The following is a 23583-nucleotide window of genomic DNA, read 5'->3' as shown; positions in this document are numbered from 1 at the left end:
CACTATTAACAAATGTTGCTATACGTTTCCAACTTTAGAGACCCAAGCAAGTGATACATTTCTTAACTGCCTTGACTTCCTCATGCAATATGTTTTTAAGCTGCAATATTTGCCTGGTTGAAGCAAGTACAATGTAAGCCAATTACAAGTGGGTTATAGTAAAGGTGGCTCCCAGGACTATGATCTAATTCTAATGTGCAAATAGGTGTAAGATGTTGGTATCCAGCCTGATAGAAAACTGAGTCGTTAGCGTTTCATTTACAGGCCTAATCAAAACACCACAGTGGAGCCGTGCCGGCTAGAGGAGCTTATTATTCATGTGAGGACTCAGCCTTGATTCGTGATGAATAAACAGCCTAGCACTTAAATGCATCCAATCCAACACTAGTCAAAGTATTCCAAATTCTTCTGGGTAACAAAATACTTTTTTTGAGTCTTGCTGTAATACTTCAAATTAGACAATGTTTCAATTAAACCATGGAAGGCAATGTATTTGTAAATATATAACGCTGGTACTGATTCTGTATGACTGTAGGCAGTGGTAGTGTCCTTGAAAACAAGTGCGGTATTATTATTACTATTTTTCAGTGGAAAGTTCTACTGCACTCAGCCGTGTTGAGAATTAGAACTGCAACTGTTTACACATTAAAAATAAAAATCCTGGTGAATAAAAAAAACTGCTGTAAATGTTACTCAGTTCTGGCATAAAAACTATGAGTAAATAATAATTTCATACAGTAAATATTTTGTAAGCTAACAGAGCTTAAAAATCTTGGAACTCAAATTAACAGTGGTTATAAATTAATTCCAGTTCATAACTGAGCAGATAATGACTACAGAGTCATGTATTAACTTATAGTAAGTTATCACTATCCAGAGATAGTTTTAATGCTAGCACAGTGCAGGGTTCTGTTAGTGAGAGTGCTGTAATAAATATGCCTGGGGTTAAACACATAAAAAGTAGCATATAAATAGTTTACAACTGAGCATGCAGAGAGAATATTGGCTAATTGGTTTCTTTACATTGGGTCTCATTCCTAAAAACATGTCTTCACACTTGCCAAGTATGACACACCCAGCCTGCTTATTTTAATAATAAAATTGAACAATGTTCTGTCATTATTTTAATGAAGGCTGTGACAAACACCCAGTCTGGCAGATGTCTAGCCACTATTATAATTCTCTAATAAATCTTCTTGTGTTCATATTGTTATGAGCATATCACATGTTTTCATTAGACCTGTATATTCACTGTGCCGGAGTATGGGAGCACTGGCTAGACTGGAGAGAATTGAATCCACCAGAGCAAAGCTATGCATCCTTTTTGGCTCAAAGAGCCTTACCGATCAGTACATATCACTAATGGAAAAAAGTTGAGTTTACTAAAAGCTGACTAAAATGTAGCAACTTCACATATCTGCAGTAGTTTTCATCAACTTAAAACCTGTCGTTTAAAATACACAACATCAGTATGCTGAATTTTGACTGTACTTGCTTCTGCAGTACCCAGGACTACAGATGCTGCAGTCTTTTCAAACTAAAACTCTTTTGTGGAGCTCAATGAGCTGCATGTCTCTAGAGTTGCTGGTTGATCAGCTCTGCATAAGAGGGTTTGTAGCATAGTGATTCTTGGCCTTGGCTGTGAAACAACACGTTTACAGTGAACTACTTTTAAATAACATACCAGTGTTATCCCCAAAACAGTCTTCTCTATTTATCTATTACCTGTGCAGTAGGTGTTGCTCTGTAAAACTGCACAGATTTGCAATGTCGTTTGACTTTTTTGGACCCCACTAAAATGCACTCAAACCAAGACTGATAATCCAGGGTTGGAAAAAAGACTATAGCAGTTTCACCCATGCCAGATTCTAATACAAGTTTGATTAGCCGCAGTGTATAGGTAGCAAACTCAGGTGAGCCCTGTTAAACTTAAACCAGGAATGGATCAAACGGCTATGCAACAAGAGTCTTCTTTCCATCCTAGTGATCCTGGAGTTTCAATCTGTAAATGTGTGATTTTAATTGTATCCCAACTTTATTTAAACAACTGACATGCAGGAAATGTGAAATATTACATAACTGTGTTTATCATGGTTTATTGATAGAAATACTGTATGAAGTACGGCTTATAAACACATGAATATTATAGGTTTGATATACCGATTTATATGTATATTGCAAGATTTATATGTATATTGCAACAAATTGCCAGTGTTTTAATATTTGTAGTCCAACTTTTCCTTTAAGGTATAAAAGCATCAATGAATACTTTTAAACTCCATTAATTGAATACTAATGGGCCTCTGTGTTTGACGTACTCTTTCATGCTCAATCAGGTTCAAACCGGGAAGTGTATTCAGTGATGATGACAATGACATCTGTATCACCTTCTGACTGTCACATGCATCCAGCAGCTGTGAACTCATCTTTCCCAGCGGCTCTGTCAGTGTTTTTAAACAATCTTGATCCGAGCATCAGCACCTCACTAATCCCTCTGTCTGACACGTCTGCTTTCCCTAAGTGCTCAATTTATCAGTCAAATTTCAAACCACCACTAAACTACTTAAAGTAACAATCACTCCTACACAACAAACAGTTCAGTAGGTTTCAAGGGTGGCACTGCACTAACTGTAAATGGTCTGACACAGTGTTTTCACTGAGCATTGATCAGATAATGATTTATTTAGAAGCTTCTTTAGTCAGTCTTCATAGTATGCTGCGTCATTGAAATTCTTTGGTATTTCATGTTTTATTTCTAATTAAATTGTATTGATTGTAAGCTAAGTATAGAAGCTTTAATATCAGAGAAAATGAAAAAGACATCCAGTCTAAAGGTTTGTCAAATAATTAGCCTTTAGTATTGGTTATACATAAAATAAGTAATTTATATAAGTTAAACTATGTTTGAAATGTGGGTCTTCACCTTTACATTACAGGTTTCAATTAATGCATGTTTGCATTTGGACTATTAAGGTTCCTGTATATGTTTTGGGGTTACCTTTATGTAGAGGATACAGGAAGTGAGAATGAGACAGGAATGTGAGTGAGATTTCTAAGAGTAAACGGCTGCACTATCCATTTTGGTGTGTACACCTCCTCATACCGTGTACGCTCTCAATAAACCCCTTTTAACCCATTATTGTGTATCAGCAATTAATACACAACCTTACAGTATTACTAAATGAGTGTTTTTTATAGTTATGGATTAAATATGGAAACAAATATTTACTTTTGTCTCCATGGAGACCAATGCTTTTAATCACAATTTGGTCATTGAAATATCATGCAAACATAACCCTTTTTATTGCTCTTTTTTAATTACCTTGGAGAGATTTGGATAGATGACTAGTGTTTGATTGGTTTAAGAGAACTGTACATTTTCCATTTGTTTTTGTGCAATTAAGGTGTTGAGAAACATCATATGACGGGCTAGCCAGGAATCGCTTTTCAGTCTCCCATGACATCACTTCAGTTTGAATAATGTGTCTGATGGGATAGTAGTGTTTACATAAGTACTGTACAGCTGATTTTATAATTTAAAATGAACAAGCTGCTATAAAAGCTAAGGCAGTGGTTTTCAACCTTTTTCATCTCAAGTACCAGTGTTTCCAGCAGGGACCACAAGGTGTACCAGTAACCATGTGCAATCTTAAACAGCTGTTGTAAAACAGAGACCCTACCCCATTTTCTTCTTTTCTTTTTGTATGCAAGTTATCACTGAAAATGTGACGCCCTCGTCTAATTTATTTACAATCAACACAGAGTGGCTGCTTTGGTTCTCCATCAGTAACTTTGAAAGTTCACAACAAATACCTCTCATCATAATTTCTAATTTCTCTGTGATTCAGTGGTACAAAGATACATTACAATGGTGTGATTGAGCGAGTATTGTGGTTGAGGAATCATATCGTCATAAAGAACAGCTGCTGTTGCGTACCACTTGCAAAACATACAATATCAAAATCTGAACGGCTCTATAAGGCTACTCTCCGCTCACGTTATAAGTTCCCGCTTGTGTTCAAATGTTAAATGCACAGCAACTGTTACCCTTAGTCAGTTTTCTTTTAGAGTAGGTTTCCTTTTATTGCATAGAACACAGTGCTGCCTGCCTGGCCGTTAAATTCCACCAGTGTGGTTTCCTTGAATTCTGTGTAACTCGTAGTGCCATCTGGTGGCAGGATGGTGTCATTGCTGTAGTGTTAAAGTCAGATCTGTGGGGTTTTTTGTTTGTTTTGTTTTGGCACATCCCTAAGACAAACTGTCATGTTGATGTATTCAGCAGCACAAAGGCTATTAGTTAGACAATCCTGCATCTTGTCATTGTGCACAGCTTAATGCAAAGGTGTGTTGTGATAGCTCCTCACACAGCTGTTCCCTATCCAGGAAGCATTTCTGTAAAGGCTGCTTCAAGGTAATATAGTTGATCATTATACATTTTTATGTGCCTATTTGCAGACACTGATTTCCTGTTTAAAACTGTCATTGTCCAAAATGCCATTTTATGTCCAGTGCAGTTCAATTGATCTAAGCGCTAGTGGATCTGAATACCACCATCATTTAAATCATACAATATTCATATGCCAGGGTTTTTTTTTCTTTTTCAGATTTTAACATAACAAACTACAGACCTTTTGGATATTTGATTTTCATAGTTTCGGGCCCTTTATTAATTATTTAAACAGTGTCAGTAATTCAATCCGCCAGCTTTTTGAAAAATGAAATACACTGCATTGTATTTGTTAATTTAAAATATGATATTAGTGTCATAACCATTATTTATTTATTTACTTTGTTCATTTATTTGGCAGACACCTTTATCCAAGGCCATTAACCCTTCCTACAGTGTAATGAGTCATTTGCATGTAGCAATGACATCTCAGAAGCAAAGTGATGAAATAATATTATTATTATTATTATTATTATTATTATTATTATTATTATTATTATTATTATTATTATTCTTTATTTCTTAGAAGACATCCTTATCCAGGGCGACTTACAATTGTTACAAAATATCACAATACAAAGTACATTACAGAATATTATATTACAGATAAGAGCAGTTATAAAGTACAGTAAAATCAGTAGAAAATAAGATCAAATTCAGGTAAGTGCAACATAAATACAGTAAATAATTACATATAAGAGTGAGTTTGACTGAGAGCAGGTAACTTACAGTAAAAATATTTGCTTATACGAGTAAAGTCCAGTAAGAGCACGTAGTAAGTATGATAAATGGATGAGAATGATTTCAAATAAGAGCAATTACAAAAAAAAGCGTGAATACGGATAACTATAAGAGTAAAGTCAAATACAAGATACAGGAAGTGGTTATAGTTAGGAGCAGTAGTAGAATACGGCAAGGTATGGAGCAGTTCAGTGCAAGTACAAGCTGATGCAAGTACTGGTACAATTGGGTGCCATATATCAGGACGTCAGGATCTGTTTACCGTATATGCAATTACGCCAGTGAGTCACTGTTTAACAAACAAGCCGACTCATTTACTGTATCTCCGTCAGGTATTAAAATCCAGAGTGCACAACAGGTGAGCTAATAAATGCTTGGCTCATACTGAAGAGAGGCAGTTTCCCAACCTACTGTATTCATTAATTAACACAATGCTGTCAAGCAGGGGCAACATAATCAGATGATAAAAAGAGGAGCAAATGGATGAGTGGAATGTAACACCACCTGCAAGCCGTGAATGGCTACTGAAGCCACCTAATAAGAAGGGTAGAAAGTGAAAGTTAGTGACAAAAGCAGAGTCACTCAGCGCGCACACACACAGTCATGTCTGTGAAGCTACTGAAAGGGCATGTTCTTCCTGCTTATGTGCAGTTCTCCAAGGAGAGGTACATCATGGATGGCACTCCGGAGCGGCTACGCAAGGAGCTGGAGGAGGAGCTGAAGTTGAGCAGTGAGGAGCTACGAAGCTATGCCTGGTACCATGGAGTCATCCCCAGACAGGTACGCCCGCCCACGCTGCTGCTTTCGGGGCCCTGGTCCACATTTACTGATTAGGTTGTGTTGAAAATGCATTTAGTTTGTAAATTAAGCGAGAAATATCAAATGGTGTAATTACAGAAATTATGCTTGAATAAGTCTAGCACTATGGCACAGTGGAAATAGGACATGAAGGAAAACCTTTGGCAAGGCTTTACTTCACATTGCAACATTACGTGTTACAAAACTATTATGAAACACTCGTAAGGTTGATTTTAAAGACTCAAAATGTGCCTCAAGTGGTTTACTTGTTTTGGCTGTACTTTCTCAAACAAATGGTGCCATTTTGTCGTGGTTTAAAGACCTTAAATACGGCCAATTTGAGTTATTGACAATGTGTTGACAATTTTCAATTAATTCGTTTTAATTGTTGACAAATGGTGACCACCATGTTCTTGATAAGCAACACTGTTGATGGCATACACTGCATACATGATTGATTATTATTGTCAGGAAAGGCAAAGGCTGGTACTAAAATAATTACATCCACTTGAAATGTATTTGCTTACGATTGTAAGTCGCCCTGGATAAGGGCGTCTGCTAAGAAATAAATAATAATAATAATAATAAGGGGTACCTTTTTAGAAGCATCTATTGAATTTGTCAATTTGTTATATATCCCAGACTTTGTCAATAGTGTATACTGCTTGAAAGCACCTTCTCACCACTGGTATTTAGAAATCCAAAACCACAGTACCTATAATTTTATGGATCACACAAAAACCTCAGTTTATATGCATATGTGTCTTTCTTCAGTGGTAGCACCTCAGCTTATTACAGTATTTATTGATATTAAGAGCCAACGGAATTGACAATAGAATAGTTGTACATTGTATTATTTATTTCTAATTTCAGGTAATAATCTTGTATTAACAGGCTGGTAAAACTTGAAAATAATGGTCGCAAATTCATTTCCTTGGAGTAACATCTGAATAACTTATGTTTTGTAGTTATTTTGTAATTAATTTACTAGTTCTGATAAACAATATTAAAAAAAAAATGGCACACAGATTCATAATTGGTGACCATTGTTTTTAAGTGTAACCCTTAACTAGGTGATGTTTTTTCTGACAAGGTATCAGAAAGCCTGATCCAGAGGGATGGAGATTTCCTGATCCGGGATTCTCTCTCCAGCCCAGGGAACTACGTCCTGACGTGCCAGTGGAAGAACAGCCCACAGCATTTCAAAATCAACAAGAAGGTGATGGCCATGAACGAGGCCTACTCACGGGTGCAGTACCTGTTCGAGAGGGAGAGCTTTGACAGCGTGCCTTCCCTTGTGCGTTACTACGTAGGGAACCGCAAGCCAGTGTCGGGACTGGTGGGCGCCATCATCTTCCAGCCCATCAACAGATCCCTGCCGCTGCGGTGCCTGGAGGAGAAGTACAGCACAATGCCCATCAGGATCGAGTGCTCCATGCCGGTTGAGAAACCCGAGAACTGCAAGAGGCTGAGCCTCAACGTTATGAACAACGGACACTCTCTGGACCACAGAGGCAATCTCCTGAGGTAGGTTTAAGACATGCATATATAATACACATTTATCCCATTGCGTCACCGTTATAAACAAACTATACGAACATGTATCATTTTAAAATCAGTAGGATTAGACCTGTGTTTTAGTCCCTGGATAATTAAATGGCGTATATAAACCACTTCTGTTGGTGGAAAAGTTTAGAAACACAATTATTATTTGGTCACTGCCATCCCAGAAAATGTCTAACTTATAAGTTAAGTAACTCGTATCTTAAGTGAACCTAAGCATTTCTGCATTCACTGCAATTTTTTCGTCGAAGTTCAGTCTCAGTGTCCAGTGTCCCTTCCAGCTGATTCTCAGTCCTCATTCTCACTGTGTTTTGTCCTCACAGAAACAAAGACAAGAGTGGCAGCCAGCCTGCCTGCCTCAACCACGTCCAGGAGAAGAGACGGCCACTCAAGACGCATCAGTCTGAGAGCTTTCTCCCCATTGGTTTGTGTTTTCAATCAGTTCTTCCTTCTAATCTTGAGGACTTTGTAAAATGTTTGAAATTCCTATGGTTTTTCTATTAAACCTGTACAGTGTATAACCCTTTTTAAATTGATTTCCAATGTACATATTTTATAACTATGAATATTTTACTTAGGAAGACAGACCACACAGGTTCCGCTTTACATGGTGACAACCCAGTACAGTGGTTTAATATACTAAGGAGCAAAATCTGTCTGAATGTTGCAGTTGGACTAGGTAATGCAGTTTTAAAACAATAAAATAAAATGTAAGTTTCAAGAATCTAACATCTGGTCTGCTTTGTTATTAATTATGTGTTTCTTGACACCTTGTAAACAGTTGAATAATTATAATAAAGGCGTGCTATATGTTAGATTTGGAAATGAAAGAGGAATGTAATTATGCTTTATAAAGTTCCACAAGCTCCAAGATCAATGCACATGGTGGATAATTTGTTAGATAAATGTGTGTTTTTTATAATCATACTATTTTAGCAATTACTCATAACCTTTTTTTCTTCAATGCCAGGCTCCAGACCCCATCCCCAGACACATACAATGGAGATGCAGCCACAACAAAATTCCACTGTGTTTAGGACTGGAAGTGAGCCTGCCCTCAGCCCTACTGTGCCAAAGAGAGTGATGTTCGAAACACAGGCTGGGGAGGCCATACGGGGTTCAGACAGCCAGCTGTGTCCTAAACCGCCCCCCAAACCAAGCAAAGTGTCGTCCCTGCGCCAGCCGCATTCTCCGCGACTCCAGAAAGCCCCATACAGCCCTGACGTGAACTACTGCGAGCTGAGACCCTGCAGCCCAGCCGACTGGGAGAGGCTCACCCAGACCGGAGTGTCCCCGAGCAGCTACGTGGAAAGGCTGAGGACCGAGGAGAACATAAAGACCTGCTACAGGAAGTCAGAAACAAATTTTTCTGTGCTGGAGCAGAACTCTTACCAACCCACCATGGAGTCGGTGGAAGACAGGAACGAAGAGGATGAGAAGGGGCCAGCGTTTGTCCGTCCGGTCTTTGAGACCGTGTCCGTATTTAGACCCAATGACTTTGAATCCCGGCTGCTTCCCTCTGAAAACAAACCACTGGAAACAGTAGTCCTCAAAAAAGCCAAAGAGCTTCTTGTGAGCAAGGACCTAAAGGCCATTGCCAAGCACATCCTTTTAGCTGACTGCCAGGTATTATCACATTTCTGTCTCCAATCAGTTTTGTGAGTAAAGCCCGTAGTGTGCCCTGGGCTTAGTACCTATTTTATTCCAGTCTAAAGTGTCAGAAAATGTCTCATTCTTTAGTAAAATATTTAACTGACTTTTTTTATTCTTTTAATTCAAAACAGCTTCAGCAATTAAAAATGAGTCCATGTTAAAATAGATGTATAATGAAGAATTATATTGACCTCTTCTTTCATGTTGAACTCATTGCTAATGTTGTGAAAGTCGGTTTATTTGGTCATTGCATTTTCCTGACATACTTTGTGCTCTAAAATACTGAAGGCCTGCAACTGACCCTGTAAAAGGCTTCACTTGTAGCTGCTGTCCATATTCTCTTGTTCCTTGGTTGACTGCTGTTTACCATTAGAACAGTGTCAAATGAAAGCAATGCCATGCCAAGATGCTTCAGAATGACACAAAGGATATTTGACATCGTCTCCATTCCGAATTAGTGACAGCTTGCCTCCAGCAGGGGTGGGGTGCAGACTGTGGTTGCGCTGGCTGTGCCGAAGCTGCCCTTCATTGCGGAAAATCATTTGGAGTCTCAGGTCTTATACATGTAAACTGACCCGATGGGTTGCAGAAGTAATTGGTGGAAAAATCCAAGACATGATGTGTAACACCCACAGGAAAATGGGATATTAGTGTTTTGATACAGGGTGGGGGTAGTCATGACGTTTTTCAGTTGGGTTTATATAGTGTTTATTTAGAAATTGCTTTAATAAAGGTTTACTCATCGCAAACCAGCCAAGAATAAAATCTGAACAGCATGTTGTCTCCTCAAAAGTTTCCTTTAAGGAGCTCTGTGCCAACAAACAAACAATTACATATTTGGACTAAAAATATATATAACTACAGCACATTTAACAGAGATTTTCAATTTACAGGCAGTTTTATCTTTTAACATTAATAATCTTACAAGCCTTGTTGAACTTGTGTACCCATCAGGTTGCTAGGATATGGAATGTCTCTGAAGAAACAAAGGGGTTGATGGGAGTGAACTCGGGTCTGGAACTCATTACATTGCCTCATGGACACCAGCTGCGCCAGGACCTAATTGAAAGGTAAACAATCCAGCTCCCCTGCATGAAAGAAGGAATTCGTGAAATCGTACTTGACAACACAATCTAAGTCTGCATTTGAAATCATTGACTAATAACTCAATAATTGAGTCGACACAGTACATGCTTTGGATCTGCAGGTCTTGTCATCAGTTTATTTATGAAATTCCACTAGGATAAAAGTTTCTATTTTTAATGAAGTGGTTGCCAGTTGCATGTATAATGCATATTACAACAACAATCCATCCAGTTAACAGTATTTTTTCAGGAATACTAGTACTTTACATGATACAAAAGCTTTGTCTCCACTTCAGATTTTAGCTACCCATCTTCAAATATTACCACTATATATATATATATGATTGTTTTTATATATATGATTGATTTTTGCAGTTAAACATACATTTTTATGTTGTTTAGCTCAGTTAAGTATATACATGCAAAATGTGATTTGTTTTTATTTGTTTTTTTATAGTTCAGGAGATTTATTACTAGAGATTCATATTGCAGAGTAATTAGTACTTGTTTGGTATAACTGAGAGAGAAAGTAACACTGTAGTTTTATGTTGAATAGAATAGAAAATAAGTGCACACACAACGTTAAAAGTATAGCACATTCTACTGGGACTATACATTTCAGAGCAACCACTCTTTCCTGGTTTAGGCACAACACGACGTCAATCGGGGTAGCGGTGGATATTCTGGGCTGCACTGGGAGTCTAGATGAGCGAGCAATGGCACTCAATAGGATCATTCAAGTGGCGGTGGAACTGAAGGACTCGATGGGAGATCTGTATGCCTTCTCCGCTATCATGAAAGCACTCGACATGCCACAGGTAACTTCATACAAATTACTTAGTTAAAGCATTAGCTCAGACTTTCCTTTATACCAGGTAGTTGTACAAGATCAAAACTGGTTTACATATGCAAGAACGTTATTACATAGCAGGGTGTTTATCTTCTAACACTGAAAGAGCACCAACAGAGGTAGTGTGCACTGTTCTCAGCTGGTGCGGTTGTTTGATTTGAGCAGTTAGCAGGATGCCTCAGCTTTGACACAACAGTACTTTTGAGCAATAACAGAAAAAAAAACTTTCCACAAAATGTTAACAGTTTAAAATAAATACAAAAAGGAAAAACACCAAAAAGCAATCCTTTTTGAAATCTGTAGTCTCTCGAGCTGCAGAAGATCATGTGCATTTGTCAAGCAGATTTCAAAGAGCATGCCTACAGCTCCAACTAATAGTGGCGATGCAAACAAACTGGACTGGCAACTTTGTCAGTCGTATTTAACATGACTGTGTTACTTGGAAATGGTTTAAATAATGTTATGGATTTGTTTCCCTGGTTAATAGTTCACTTTGACAATGTGTTTCTAAAATATTATACAGACACATTGTAACAGTGCAGTACATTTTTTTTAATTACTTGTTAACAGATTACCAGGTTGGAGCAAACGTGGACTACCCTGCGGCGCAAGTACACTCAGACAGCCATAACCTACGAGAAAACACTCAAACCATTTTTTAAAGGTCTATATGAAGGAAATGGTAAGTAAATTCACTGGTGGAATATTTCCTGCACTCATCGGTAAAGAATCTTGTATTTGTAACTATTGACCTTCAAAATGCTTGAGGTCATGTCTATCCAAAAGAAAAAATTAAGTTAAGTTTTGGAAAACTTAAGTTGGCTATATTGAAAAACAACATTTTTTATTGGACCAACACAGTTGAAAATATACACACTCAAGACATAGGTCGCGTAGGCAGGTAAAAGTGGATATGAGTAGTGCAAGTGTTGATGATGCTCAAAAGGAATAAGGGAGCACAAAAAAATTGAACACAGATGAATATAGCAAAAGGGCAGCACTTTTCTTCATATTTGTTGTGCAAAGGGCATTCATGTAGTAACAAGGTATAAATTGAGGTTTTCAGAAAAGAAAAAAAAATCAGAAGCAGCAGGACATCAATCGTTTAAATGAGATTTAAAAAACAATGCTGACCGTCTGCTCTTTCCTGTTGTTATTTCAGTAGACGTTCCCCTCAGTAGTACAACAGTCCCCCTCTTGATGCCTCTTCTAACCCTGATGGAGCGGCCAGCGGTTACCTTTGAAGCAATGGATCTGTGGGAGAGCAGCGACCAAGGCTGTGAGATAATGTTCCGCCACTTGGAAAGTGGCCGCACTGTAGCTGAAAACGCAGATACATACAGGAACAACACGGAACGCGTTCTAGAAGGTGAGTGCACCAACAGAGGCCTGATTGATGGCTGCAATGCAGGAGATTCCCGCAGTATGTGTTTGTCCGTAACACTATTCTGTTGTACACTTTATTATTAAATGGTACTGCAGAACAATGTTGTAAGTAATACTGTAGATATTTACCTATAACATCAAACCTATTCTGAATCCCATCTATAAGGTTTCTTGTTTTACACTACAGCAGGGTGACTATGGATTCCAGGGTTAAATTGTGTGTTCTATTAAGACAAGTTAGAAAATCTGAATATTAAACATGCAGTCAACATACTAAACTCCCTACTAGTTGAGAGTAGAGGACGGATTGACATTTTCCAACAGAAATTTGAAGAGGAGAGGACACACATTTTTTATTTTTGAAAATGAGAATGGGAAGTTTGGGGTACAAGAGCAAGCTTTGATGGGCTGAACAGTCACATTTTTTTTTTCTTCAGATTTCCAGCCCAATGAAGACATGCTTGAGATCTTCAAGACTGATTTTCAGCTCAGGTTACTGTGGGGCAGCAAAGGAGCTCAGGTAAACCAGACGGAGCGCTATGAAAAGTTCAAACTCATTTTAACCGCTCTGTCGAGGAAGCTGGAGCCTTCCGGCAGACACACTGAATTATGAGATGGCAACAAAAATAACTAGTCCAGAGACAAAACCCTCCGACGAGGCCTGAAGTATCCACCAGAGAAAATCCCAAGCCTGGCTGCGTTTCAAAGTGACCGGGCGCTACATTACTGCGCAGTTGGTGAGAAAGATAACGAAAGAGAGATGAGACCAGTTACAAGGAAGATGGTCACAGGAGGATTGATGTCTAAATCCCAGTTCTGGTCAAATTACTGGAGCTACCAAATAGTCTGGAAGATGTCACTCCTCATGTACTATAAATTGTGCCTTTTCTAACCATTTATTGACTCACTGAAGTTAGAGAAAAGGCTTTTTGTGTACCACAATGTTTTAATCAAAAAAACTGGTTTGGTTGTACACAATGTATTAAACCTGCTTAAAGGGTGGACAGCATTTCTAACAAACATTTGCTTAACTGCTCAGGGCATAACCTTTTTGTTGGGTAAATCTCACATTTACCAAAAGTGCACCAAGAGCACTGTACCTGTTGGTATTGTAAAACACTGGGAATGTCTTCATAACTTACCTTACTGGTCTGTATCTGTTCATATACTGAAGTACCACATGAGTAAAAAATAAATACTGGGTTGGAAGAAAATAAGGGAAACAAAGGAGTTTTAAAATACAGCATTTGAATTCAAGATTGTAATATATTTTCCGGCTGCAATATCATAAACTAACATGTAAATAGAATGACATGTTCATTTTATTATCTTTGTATTGGATTAAATATTGTGGAGACTAAATGTGTAACCATGTGACTAATTAAAATACACACTGGTATTTTTAGTATGTTTTATTTTTCTGTATTAAATAAATAAACCACAAATGACACTCATGTGTAGCATCAGGAATACTTAAAGCATATATAAAAAAGAGGACACAACAGAAGCCAGAATTACAATATGAAATCAGTTTTTATTTCAATGAAACAATTCTCAACAGAGAACAGGAATTTTAAACATAGTGTGTTTCACAATATTTAAAAAAAAAATCAACATGTGCACAAGGTTGCGTAGAAATGAAGACTATTGTGTTCAGCACGAAACTTGTTTATAACCACATTCTATTAACATCTTATTCTTCCCGCTTTGTCTTTGAAAAGATTACAAGCATTTACTATAGAACAGCAGCATGCCTCATTGCAATGATCTTGTCAAATTCTTTAAAAACCGAACTAGGAATTATCTCCTGGTTCATTAAAAAAAAAAAAACAACATTAAATTGACAGAAAAACTGAAAGAGGTTACAGCTAAGTAAAGAAGCCATAGGTGTTTATCTAAACGTGTCCAATGTTCCAAATACACGTCCTCAGATGTATAAAGTTTTAAAAGCGGATACAATTTCATGAAAAAAGTATCAACATGTAAATTTCACAGCTTATACATATTTATTAGGGCTATGAAGTTAAAGAAATCTAATATGTACCATTCACAAAGAGCCACAGATTAGAACCTGCACCAGTTCTACAAACTGACACAAAATGAATATGAAATATGATGTTTTACTATTTAATTAGTAACCCCATGAGTAAGCAAATGTATATTCACTTACATAGATACCCTGTTAGCTATTTACCCTAAATATATGCAACAGTTAACATAGTTGTAACTATTTTTAATCTGGTCAGTTTTCAAGATAAGTTGTTGGCAGCATCACCTAAAGAAGTCTAAAAAGATTATTTCTTCGTTCAGTTAAAAAAACAACACAATGTCCATATGAAAACACAGTCAGGATGGTACTGCTTCCCCATGTATTTACATTTATACAAAATCCAGATTTCTTTTGTTAGTGTTATATGGGCAAAAGTGAATATAGTTAAAAACGCTTAAGAATCAACAGGTCCAAATGATGGTATTCCTAAACACGATGTAGTCAAAAGCCTGATCATTTAACTCTGATCTGATTAAAAACCCTATAAAAATCACCACAATAGAAACACATTCAATTGAAATAAAAATATGTTATTAACACATAAAAATCTTCAGTAATAAAACAAATCTGATTTACTTTTTTTTTTTTTTTAAATTGGCCACTCAAAGGAGATTCAGAATTGAAACGGCTTAATACAACATTTTGCAGTGCTGAGAGAGACAACAAGGATTTCAGACAAGTCCTGGAAAAATGCCAATACTGAAATAAAAGCAGCCTTTTTATCGGATTGGCAAATCAGCAGATTTAGGCACTCTTCCATTGTACAGTTGTGTTAAGGCAAAAGATTACATGGAGATGGTGCTTGGTCCTTTTGAACCTTGTCCAAACAAATCTCCTGGTGCTGTATGCCATGCTCTGCTTATACAAGGCTGCAATCCCCCTTGCATTGATGATATAGATGTATTCCTTGGCATGTTGGTAAGCGGTTCCCCAGAACACCGAAATACTTCTTTCTCGATGATGTTTATTGCAGTCTGGCATTGAGTTTACATTACTTGGTCATGCACTGGTGAAAGACAATGTAGTGCAATTCAACAAGTTACCAGAATGGAAATTAATTGACAGGTGAAAAAAGGGACTGGCTGACAAACAACAGGATTAGATGTAAGTGAAATACCAGTTAAAACATAATGCCATGTAAACACTCCTGACTTAGAATGATGGTGCTAGACATGCAGCAGCATGTTAGGGGGCGAGCATGGAAGAGGGCGGTACAGGCAGACATTCAAAGCTGTAAAATGATATGCAAAAACCAAACAAAAAGGGTCGACTTCGGTGTCAAGGCGAAGTTCGTGTACTATAGCTTTTCTTTTTCGTTGGATTCCCTTGCATTAAAATGACCAGAATAACAGTGGTACTTTTTCAAACTGCAAAGATCAAAGATTTCTTTGGAAAGCTTTAGATTTTGAAATGAACGGCTTTCACTTTAAAAATTGCAGCCTGGCAAAAGTGTCCATAGCTGCTACACACATCCGAGTAACAGGAAAGATGTTTAATGAAAGCTGCCACTATGATGCTATGATGGCAATGCTGACGTGTTAATGATAAATTGATGCCTGCATGCAAACGTGCAACCTGCTTTTATACCTCTTGGCCTCCTAATACCTAAGTCCCCACCCCAGAGATAAGCAGCTGCATGTAACCTTCCTTGAATGTCTCACCCACTGTTTCAGAAACCCACACATCCATTCAGGAACCTGTAGTCCAAGAGGAAAGAAAGAAACAGTTACTCTATCCCCCCAAGAAGAATGAGAAGCCGTTGGGTCAGCTACACCGAAGGAACCAATAAAAGAAAACAAACACAAAAGCCCATTTCCAGAAGAGTCAGGGGACCCAGTGCCACTAAATAATACACAAAAACATAGAGGTAAAACTGTTTGAAGCATTATGGATGTCGTCTCAGCAACAAGCTGTTTAATGTCATCGGTAGAATATTAAATAGGTCTTTAAATTGAACAAATATAGTCATAAAATGTTACAGAGAGCGTACGCTTAAGGGCAACCAAAAAAGAATAGCAAACTCGGCGCACACTTCATGATAAAAATGTTATTGTTTTCAGTCACACTTAATATGATCGAACAGGTTTAAAGTAAAACAAATTAAAAAACAAAACAAACACACACAACGTCCCATATATCAGAAACAGTAGTACTGTACCAGTTGATTATTGCCAAAACAAATCCCAGTAATCTAGGACAACTGAAGTTCCTGATCTTTCTAAAATCAGTGGCCATGCACAATTCAAAATTGATTAAAATGTACTGCATTTATCCAAAACAAGTGTAACCAAATTCTATTGGTTTAAATAATTAAAATAGTTTTTTTGTTCTTATTGTTAAAAGATATAAAATATCCTGGTCCCTTATATACATTTTCACAACCATTACAAGGCAACTGGAATCACGCTGAGTTCAACGCTTAACACAAACAGTTTCGTGCTATGACATTTCTTTAAGGGATCACGTTATGAAACTTCTTTTTTTTTTAAATACCGTATGGCAGCTCACATAGTGAACAAGAAAATAAGCTTAATGAACACCGAAAACGGTGGGATTTCATTTTGTTAAAGCGTTCAGTTCAGCGTCTCTTCAGCATGCTGTGGAGTCTGCAGAGTTTATATGTAGGTTACCGCACCTTTGCTGTTTTTCTCAAGTGTTATATCTACATAAGATGTTGGCACATAGCCCTCCTCGCCGTTCTGCTTTCTGGCTCGTGTCCAGCCGTCTCCTTTGTCTTCCTCAATGATGTACATAACCTCCCCTTCAACCATAGCCAGAGTGCCTTCGTTCTGACCTGCAAAAACAGAACAATCCTGTTTAATTCTGGATTGCCCTGCAAGTTTATTTAGTGTTACAACATTGTTTTAGCAAAAGAGGATTTTTTAAATTGTGGTTGTTCCACTTCAATAAAAGAGGCTGTCAGACGGGAGGGTGATGGGTATAACCATCTTTACAGCAACAGGTGTGTTATATATAGCTAGTGCCATACTCATAAAAAGATACCATATGTTTAATTTAGCAACTAATCCATTTATAGTCTCTAATCTGTACACCAATAAAGGCATTAGCTGAAACATTTATCTGCTCAAGTTCTTATGCTTTGCCCTACATTGTTAATTAAGTGTGTTAAAGTTATCCATGGCTTACTGCTGATGACTCTCAAAAAACAGCTTATAAAAAAAATAAATCTGAAGTACACTGCCAAAACTCACGGCAACTAGTTACAGGAAGCAGTTTTATCAGTCTTTATTGGTAATTGGGACAAACAAAAAATGAAAAATCTGAATTCCCCTTTCACCATGGATACCTCTCAAACATTTTCTGAAGTGCCTGGGTGGCTGCCTACAATAGGTGTGTGTGCATGCCTGAATAATCAGAGGAACAACATTATAATAACCTCTGTCTGTTTTGGAACTTGACCACCTGCAATGAAAATATTGAAATAGGACACCCTACATTTTCCATGGGAGAATTGCAATGAGGTTTTCCTTTTAAAAAGTTTGTCAAGAGTTGGTTGGAATATTGGTTGCCTCATTGCATTGACATCATCATGATGTTTGGGACACAGGCTTGTTCTATACTATCTATGGGAAGCGTGTCCCAAACCCATGGAACCAGCACATCATTCCTTCTAAGAAGCTTAAAACTTGATAGCTAGCATAAGAGGTAAGGGGCTTATCTGAAAACACAAACTTGTAGGGCTGGCCCTTTATTTCATACCTCATGCCAAGGACACTGGGGTAAGATAGTGAGGGTAAAAACACAAACTTAGTCAGCAGCATACTGTATATACTGCCCACCAAGGATATATACACACACATATCGTAGGTTTTATTATCACAAAAATGTGCATCCCCATGTTCTAGCATGTAGAAAACTAAGAAATGTCCACGCATAGTTTCAACCAAACTGGACAATTGGTTCCCAAGATATAGCCTTCAATATATCAAGTTACAGAAATGAGAAATAGATACTGGGTTCTATTCAATTTATCTAAACAGAGGCAGATCTTCATACGGACACTTTTTAGACAGCGGTAATGTGGGTCACTTTAGTGTATTAAAATATGTTTTACCATTTTAATGATTTAAATAAAGTATCGTAAGCCTATGTTGGTCCAATGAATCAGAGGTCAAAAGCTGGTCAACGTAACCTGGATTCTGATACCCTCAAATGGTTGTTGAGATCCACATTGGGGATGAGTTAGGAACCATTTGCATACATTTAAGAAGCATTTAAGAAAAGTCAAATGTAATGAATTTAATTTCCTACTATCAAATGCATAGAGTGCTTTGCAGTGTCCAACTGCAGGCAGTGGGTCATCGTCATCAAATTCGTCATCAAACTCGTGAGGGTCCGGCTGAGGGGGTCCCCTGTTCTCCTGGGGAGCATCTTCGTTGTAGCTGCCTTCGGGACTGCAGCACAGACAAACCCACAAGCATTACTGACATTATCAATGCACAGGGAAAGAAAGAAAGGGCTGGGTATGATCTTCAAGAAAAGCCAGTCCTAAATAATGTTGCATCGTTCTAAAAATAATAAAGATGATTTTTTTTTTCTTTTTCTTTTAAAATTTAGTAGTCCCCAATTGTTTTTATCATTTTCTCCCCAATTTGGAATAGCCAATTATTTTTAGGCTCAGCTCACCGCTACCACCACCGCGCTGACTTGGGAGCGGCGAAGACGAACACACGCCGTCCTCCAAAGCGTGTGCTGTCAGCTGACCGCTTCTTTTACACACTGCAGGCCCACCATGCAGCCACCTCAGAGCTACAGTCGGAGGACAACGCAGCTCTGGGCAGCTTACAGGCAAGCCCACAGACGCCCGGCCAGACCACAGGGGTCACTGGTACGCAGTAAGCCGAGGACACCCTGGCCGACCTAAGCCCCGGCCTCCCCCGAGCAGCGCTTGGCCAATTGTGCGCTGCCCCATGGGAGTTCCCGTCCGTGGTCGGCAGTGGAATAGCTTGAACTCGAACCGGTGACGTCCAGGCTATAGAGCGCATCCTGCACTCCACGTGGAGCATTTTTACCAGATGCGCCACTCGGGAGCCCATAAAGATCCCATATTCAAACAGCATGTTTAATCCCTACATGCATCTAAACCTCACTCGCAATCCAATTTAGGATACTTTATTAACTGATCTTCTACTCTTTTTGTCATGTGTAATCTGAAAATACTTATATTTCTGTGCAAAACTTCTTCACATATGTATGTTTTTAAATATAATTTTGCAGTCTCACACACACAGTATATTATACATATTATATGTGGGACTTCATTGCCGAATTGGCCAGCAATCATTTCGATGAATATTTAGAAGATAAGCTATATTGGTATTTAAATAGAGGAACACTAAATGAGTTTCAATGGTTACAATCCAGTGATCAGTGTGAATCAGTAGTACAGCTAATGGATATGTAATTAAGTAAAAGACATATTGACAATGACAGTGAACAAGACACCCTGCAGTATCAGTCTTATCAAGAAAGAAGCAGTTGATATATTTCAATGTCTTTAATAATTTTTTTTATTTATTTTCACTAATGCTTGAGTCAAATAATGGAGGACACTGTCGGTATTAAAGCAATGGAATATACAATACTGTAATTCTGACAGATAGCCAGCTCCCAAGATAGTTAAATAGTCCAACTAACCTATCCTGTACACAGCAGATCTGAAGCTACAGACAAGCATGTTTCTAACTGTACACGGAAACGCAAGTCAAGCTAAATTCAATCTATCATTCGTGCAGCATCGTGGCTAGCCATCTGAAGATAACATATTTCTAGGCATGTGTTAGACAGCATTATAAACCTCACAGACTGTCTCAGCCTATTAGGTCCAGAGTATAGCAATCTTAATCCTACAGTAGATTCCCTCTAAAAACTAACTGCGCTCCAGCCCAAAATGTAATCTAAAAACACATTTAAAAAAATGCATACACAAAAACATGTGTTCGGTGTATAAAGTATCATTATCCCCTGCAGAAGTCATTACCTGTAGATAACTGACCGGCTCAGGACACCCAAGACCCATTGCAGTCAATTGTTTAGCTGGTAATAGCTGCTGTGTCAGACATTATTTTTACACAATATATCGGTGCAATACCTACAGTAGTTTCTAATATGAAAGGCAGGTATTGTACTTGCTTACTGTATTGTCCTTACCTTTCTCTTCCATGTGGTGTGTGGTGATGGTGATTAACGTCTGCACTGGGTCGACGGTCTCCTCTGACTCCTGGTTTTCCTTCAACTTCAGTGAGCCATGCCTGCAATGAGCACAGGAATGAAAATCACACCTTTACAACTTATGTGCAATCTGCAAACCCTTTACCGAAGGGAATCGTTTTGAAACCTATTAAAAATGTGTTATACTGTAACCATAATGCCATCTTTCTAAACTAGTACTTTACAATCGTACTACTGTTAAACTGAAGATCTGTTGTTTTTTTTTGCTGTTAACACTAGAACTGCCATGCGGGTCAATTTGGCCCATTTTGGATTTAAAATATTAATTACTCTTCCGTTGTAAATCCTATGTGTATGTCCGTTTTTGACTTTTCCTAAATATATTAATTAAATATCCAGAGAGCGTTTGATAGCCAGAATCGCAAAAATGATAAAGTTATAAACAGTTCTACCTAGAACCGCCACATGGGTCAATGTGACCCACGCACTACAATACATGTCTTTTTTTTAATATAACGTAAGATACTCAATTTTTTTTTGTAAATGCAGCAAACAAGACACACCTCCTCCTCCTAGCACACTTTTTTTTGTATTTCAATCCTTTCTTTGTTTGTAGACTGACTACTAGACAGAGATTGCTATGATTGTGGATTTGTCAAGATGCAAACTCAGTGAAAGCCTAGTTGCTTATTTTTCAATGTACCTGGAGACAACAATCCTTCGTTTTGTTCCACAAATGCAACTGGGAATATATCAGAAGGAAATATTGAATCTTGAAAGTAGTCATTTTGATTGGAATATGGCAAGCTGCACTCAGATGCATACAGCAAACTGAAATGACAGCTTATGTGCCTAATATGAAACATATGTTATATATTATTTTTTTTATATTACAATTAGAAAAAAAACAAAAACATTTTGGTTTTACAGGTTTGTATGTACCAGTTTACATGTGTTTACACAATAGTGTTCAATGGAACTGCATCCGTGTTTATAACACAGCTCCTGGATGCAGACACAGTCAGCTGGCAGACGCGTACACTCCTCCATAGAGTACAATGCAGCCGTCATAGCGGAAGTTATATTTTCTTTTTATGTAGTATTAGAAACAATGATTTCGGTTTTATAGTTTTGTGTGTATATATACCCGTTTACACCTGTACACTGGTATATGTACATACCTGTTTCTTTTGAAATTTGTATTTTATTATATTTTTTCACTGTTTGTAGCCTAATTAAATAAGTGCATTCAAATAAATAGGTTGCAAAACAACACAAATATCATTCAGCAATCATGCATAACTAAATTCTAAATTGAGAGGAACGGTAGTTCTCGCAAAGAGCGAGAACTGCCAGACTCTATACAGCAAGAGTATAGAGTGAAATCCGCAGATCTGTAGATCTGGAGCAGTGTGCTTGAAACCAGGCGCAGCTTTGAAGCTACCGGTTCAGGGAGGGGCACAGACTGCAGTATGCCATCTAAGTATATTAAAAACCGATCTGCATGGTTTGGGCACTGCCGTCCAAGGTACTTCAAGGAACTTGGAGGTCTGCTCCATAAGCGCCAGGATCACGCTTGGGAGAGGGGAAAGCTCAGTGACTGTCCTGTCCTGACCTGTCCCTCCTACTCCTGATGCAAGGAGCCACCTTCCCAGGAGGCCGTGATTGAAATCGCATCCTAATCCTCCTCAGCCATACTGACGTCTGGCTCTGAAACATCCTGGGTGACCACCGGTGATACATGAAAATGTTACAATACCAAGTTTCAATAGTGCTGTTGGTACTACAGTTTTACGCTTACATTTGTGTGGATACTTCCCCCAAAACAACAACGAACATAGTTTATGACATTTGTCTAGCTTGTCTAACTAGGGTTCCATCTGTTTCTAGTTTCTTATCAATAAATTCACATTTACTATCTCTTCATACAACATAAAATGTTTTTACTGAATGAAAAAAAAATGGTATTGTTCACAATTGAAGACTATATAACAACATGACAAGGCAAAGATCTGCATGCCGCTACCAACAATTACTAGGCACGGGGGGGCGGAACTTCCTGTTCGTTACCGGGAGTTTTAAAAACAGAAAGGGACCAGCAATGGAGGGGGTTTACTTGCGCTGGTATTCAACAGCCAGCAGTTTGTTGGTCTGTACGTAACATGTGTAGCTTTTTCTGTTTGTCAGCCATATTTTCTTTTCGTTCCACTTGCATTGGACCGACATGTTGACAACAGTTACTCCGCAATATGCCGCAATACTAACATTGCTTGTTCGCCTATTCTATTCTATTCTTGTTCAAAACAGTTTTTCGGTTCTATATTCTTTGGACATTTTTTCAAACTGTTTCTGGATCAAGGAAAGATTCAACCACATGGCCTTACCGGCAGGATACGAACAGAAGGAATCAGCGCTGTGGATGTCATTACAGATAACTGGGTGAGATCAAACCTTTTTCTTCATTTAACAGCTGCAGTGGATTACAAATGCTTGAATGGCCATTCAGTGTTTTTTTTTTTTATTCAGATTTTTTTTTTGTTTGGAATACTTTTGAACTGAATGAAACCCTCTTTTGGACTTGTTTTTGTTTGTTGTCTGAACAGGATTGGGACATTGCTTTGCTAGCGATATCTTGTACATTGTGTTTTAGATATATCTTTATTGTGTGGTCACCTATTTGTTTTCTAAACTGCACCGCCCCTTTGTTAGTAAATGCTGGCTTTAATTATCTTTCTGTCCTGTGCTGTGAGCCATGCCTTTGAACGTTTAACCCCACAAAATACCGTATTTACTCAAGAATTAATTTACAATAAACCCT

At 38.0% G+C, this 23583-nt stretch overlaps 2 protein-coding genes across 9 annotated transcripts in view; one reads left to right on the top strand and one right to left on the bottom strand.

The window, feature by feature from the left end:
• The window catches only part of LOC117416971 (breast cancer anti-estrogen resistance protein 3 homolog), a 103012-nt gene extending 89039 nt beyond the window's left edge, over positions 1–13973 (top strand). For 6 of the 7 annotated variants that reach the window (XM_059034721.1, XM_034028493.3, XM_034028491.3 and 3 more), the window contains 9 exons: positions 5840–5968; positions 7080–7513; positions 7873–7973; positions 8520–9175; positions 10157–10272; positions 10934–11105; positions 11708–11819; positions 12300–12506; positions 12961–13973. In XM_059034721.1, the coding sequence (XP_058890704.1) occupies positions 5840–5968; positions 7080–7513; positions 7873–7973; positions 8520–9175; positions 10157–10272; positions 10934–11105; positions 11708–11819; positions 12300–12506; positions 12961–13136 (2103 nt within the window). In that variant the 3' untranslated portion in view covers positions 13137–13973. The remainder of the gene's footprint in view (positions 1–5839; positions 5969–7079; positions 7514–7872; positions 7974–8519; positions 9176–10156; positions 10273–10933; positions 11106–11707; positions 11820–12299; positions 12507–12960) is intronic. The other variant, XM_034028492.3, reaches the window with a different exon arrangement.
• Positions 13974–14037: 64 nt separating this feature from the next.
• Positions 14038–23583, bottom strand: part of LOC117416972 (formin-binding protein 1-like) — a 91957-nt gene continuing 82411 nt past the window's right edge. The window contains exons 12-15 of one of the 2 annotated variants that reach the window (XM_034028499.3): positions 20745–20845; positions 18846–18988; positions 17209–17367; positions 14038–16270 (exon numbers count right to left, since the gene is read on the bottom strand). In XM_034028499.3, coding sequence (XP_033884390.3) covers positions 16263–16270; positions 17209–17367; positions 18846–18988; positions 20745–20845 — 411 coding nt within the window. In that variant the 3' untranslated portion in view covers positions 14038–16262. Of the gene's footprint in view, positions 17368–18845; positions 18989–20744; positions 20846–23583 lie in introns of both variants that reach the window. The other variant, XM_034028497.3, reaches the window with a different exon arrangement.

The sequence above is a fragment of the Acipenser ruthenus genome, chromosome 12, assembly GCF_902713425.1.
Source record: "Acipenser ruthenus chromosome 12, fAciRut3.2 maternal haplotype, whole genome shotgun sequence".
NCBI classification, from domain to species: Eukaryota; Metazoa; Chordata; class Actinopteri; order Acipenseriformes; family Acipenseridae; genus Acipenser; species Acipenser ruthenus.
This window is presented reverse-complemented; position numbering and strand designations above follow the sequence as displayed.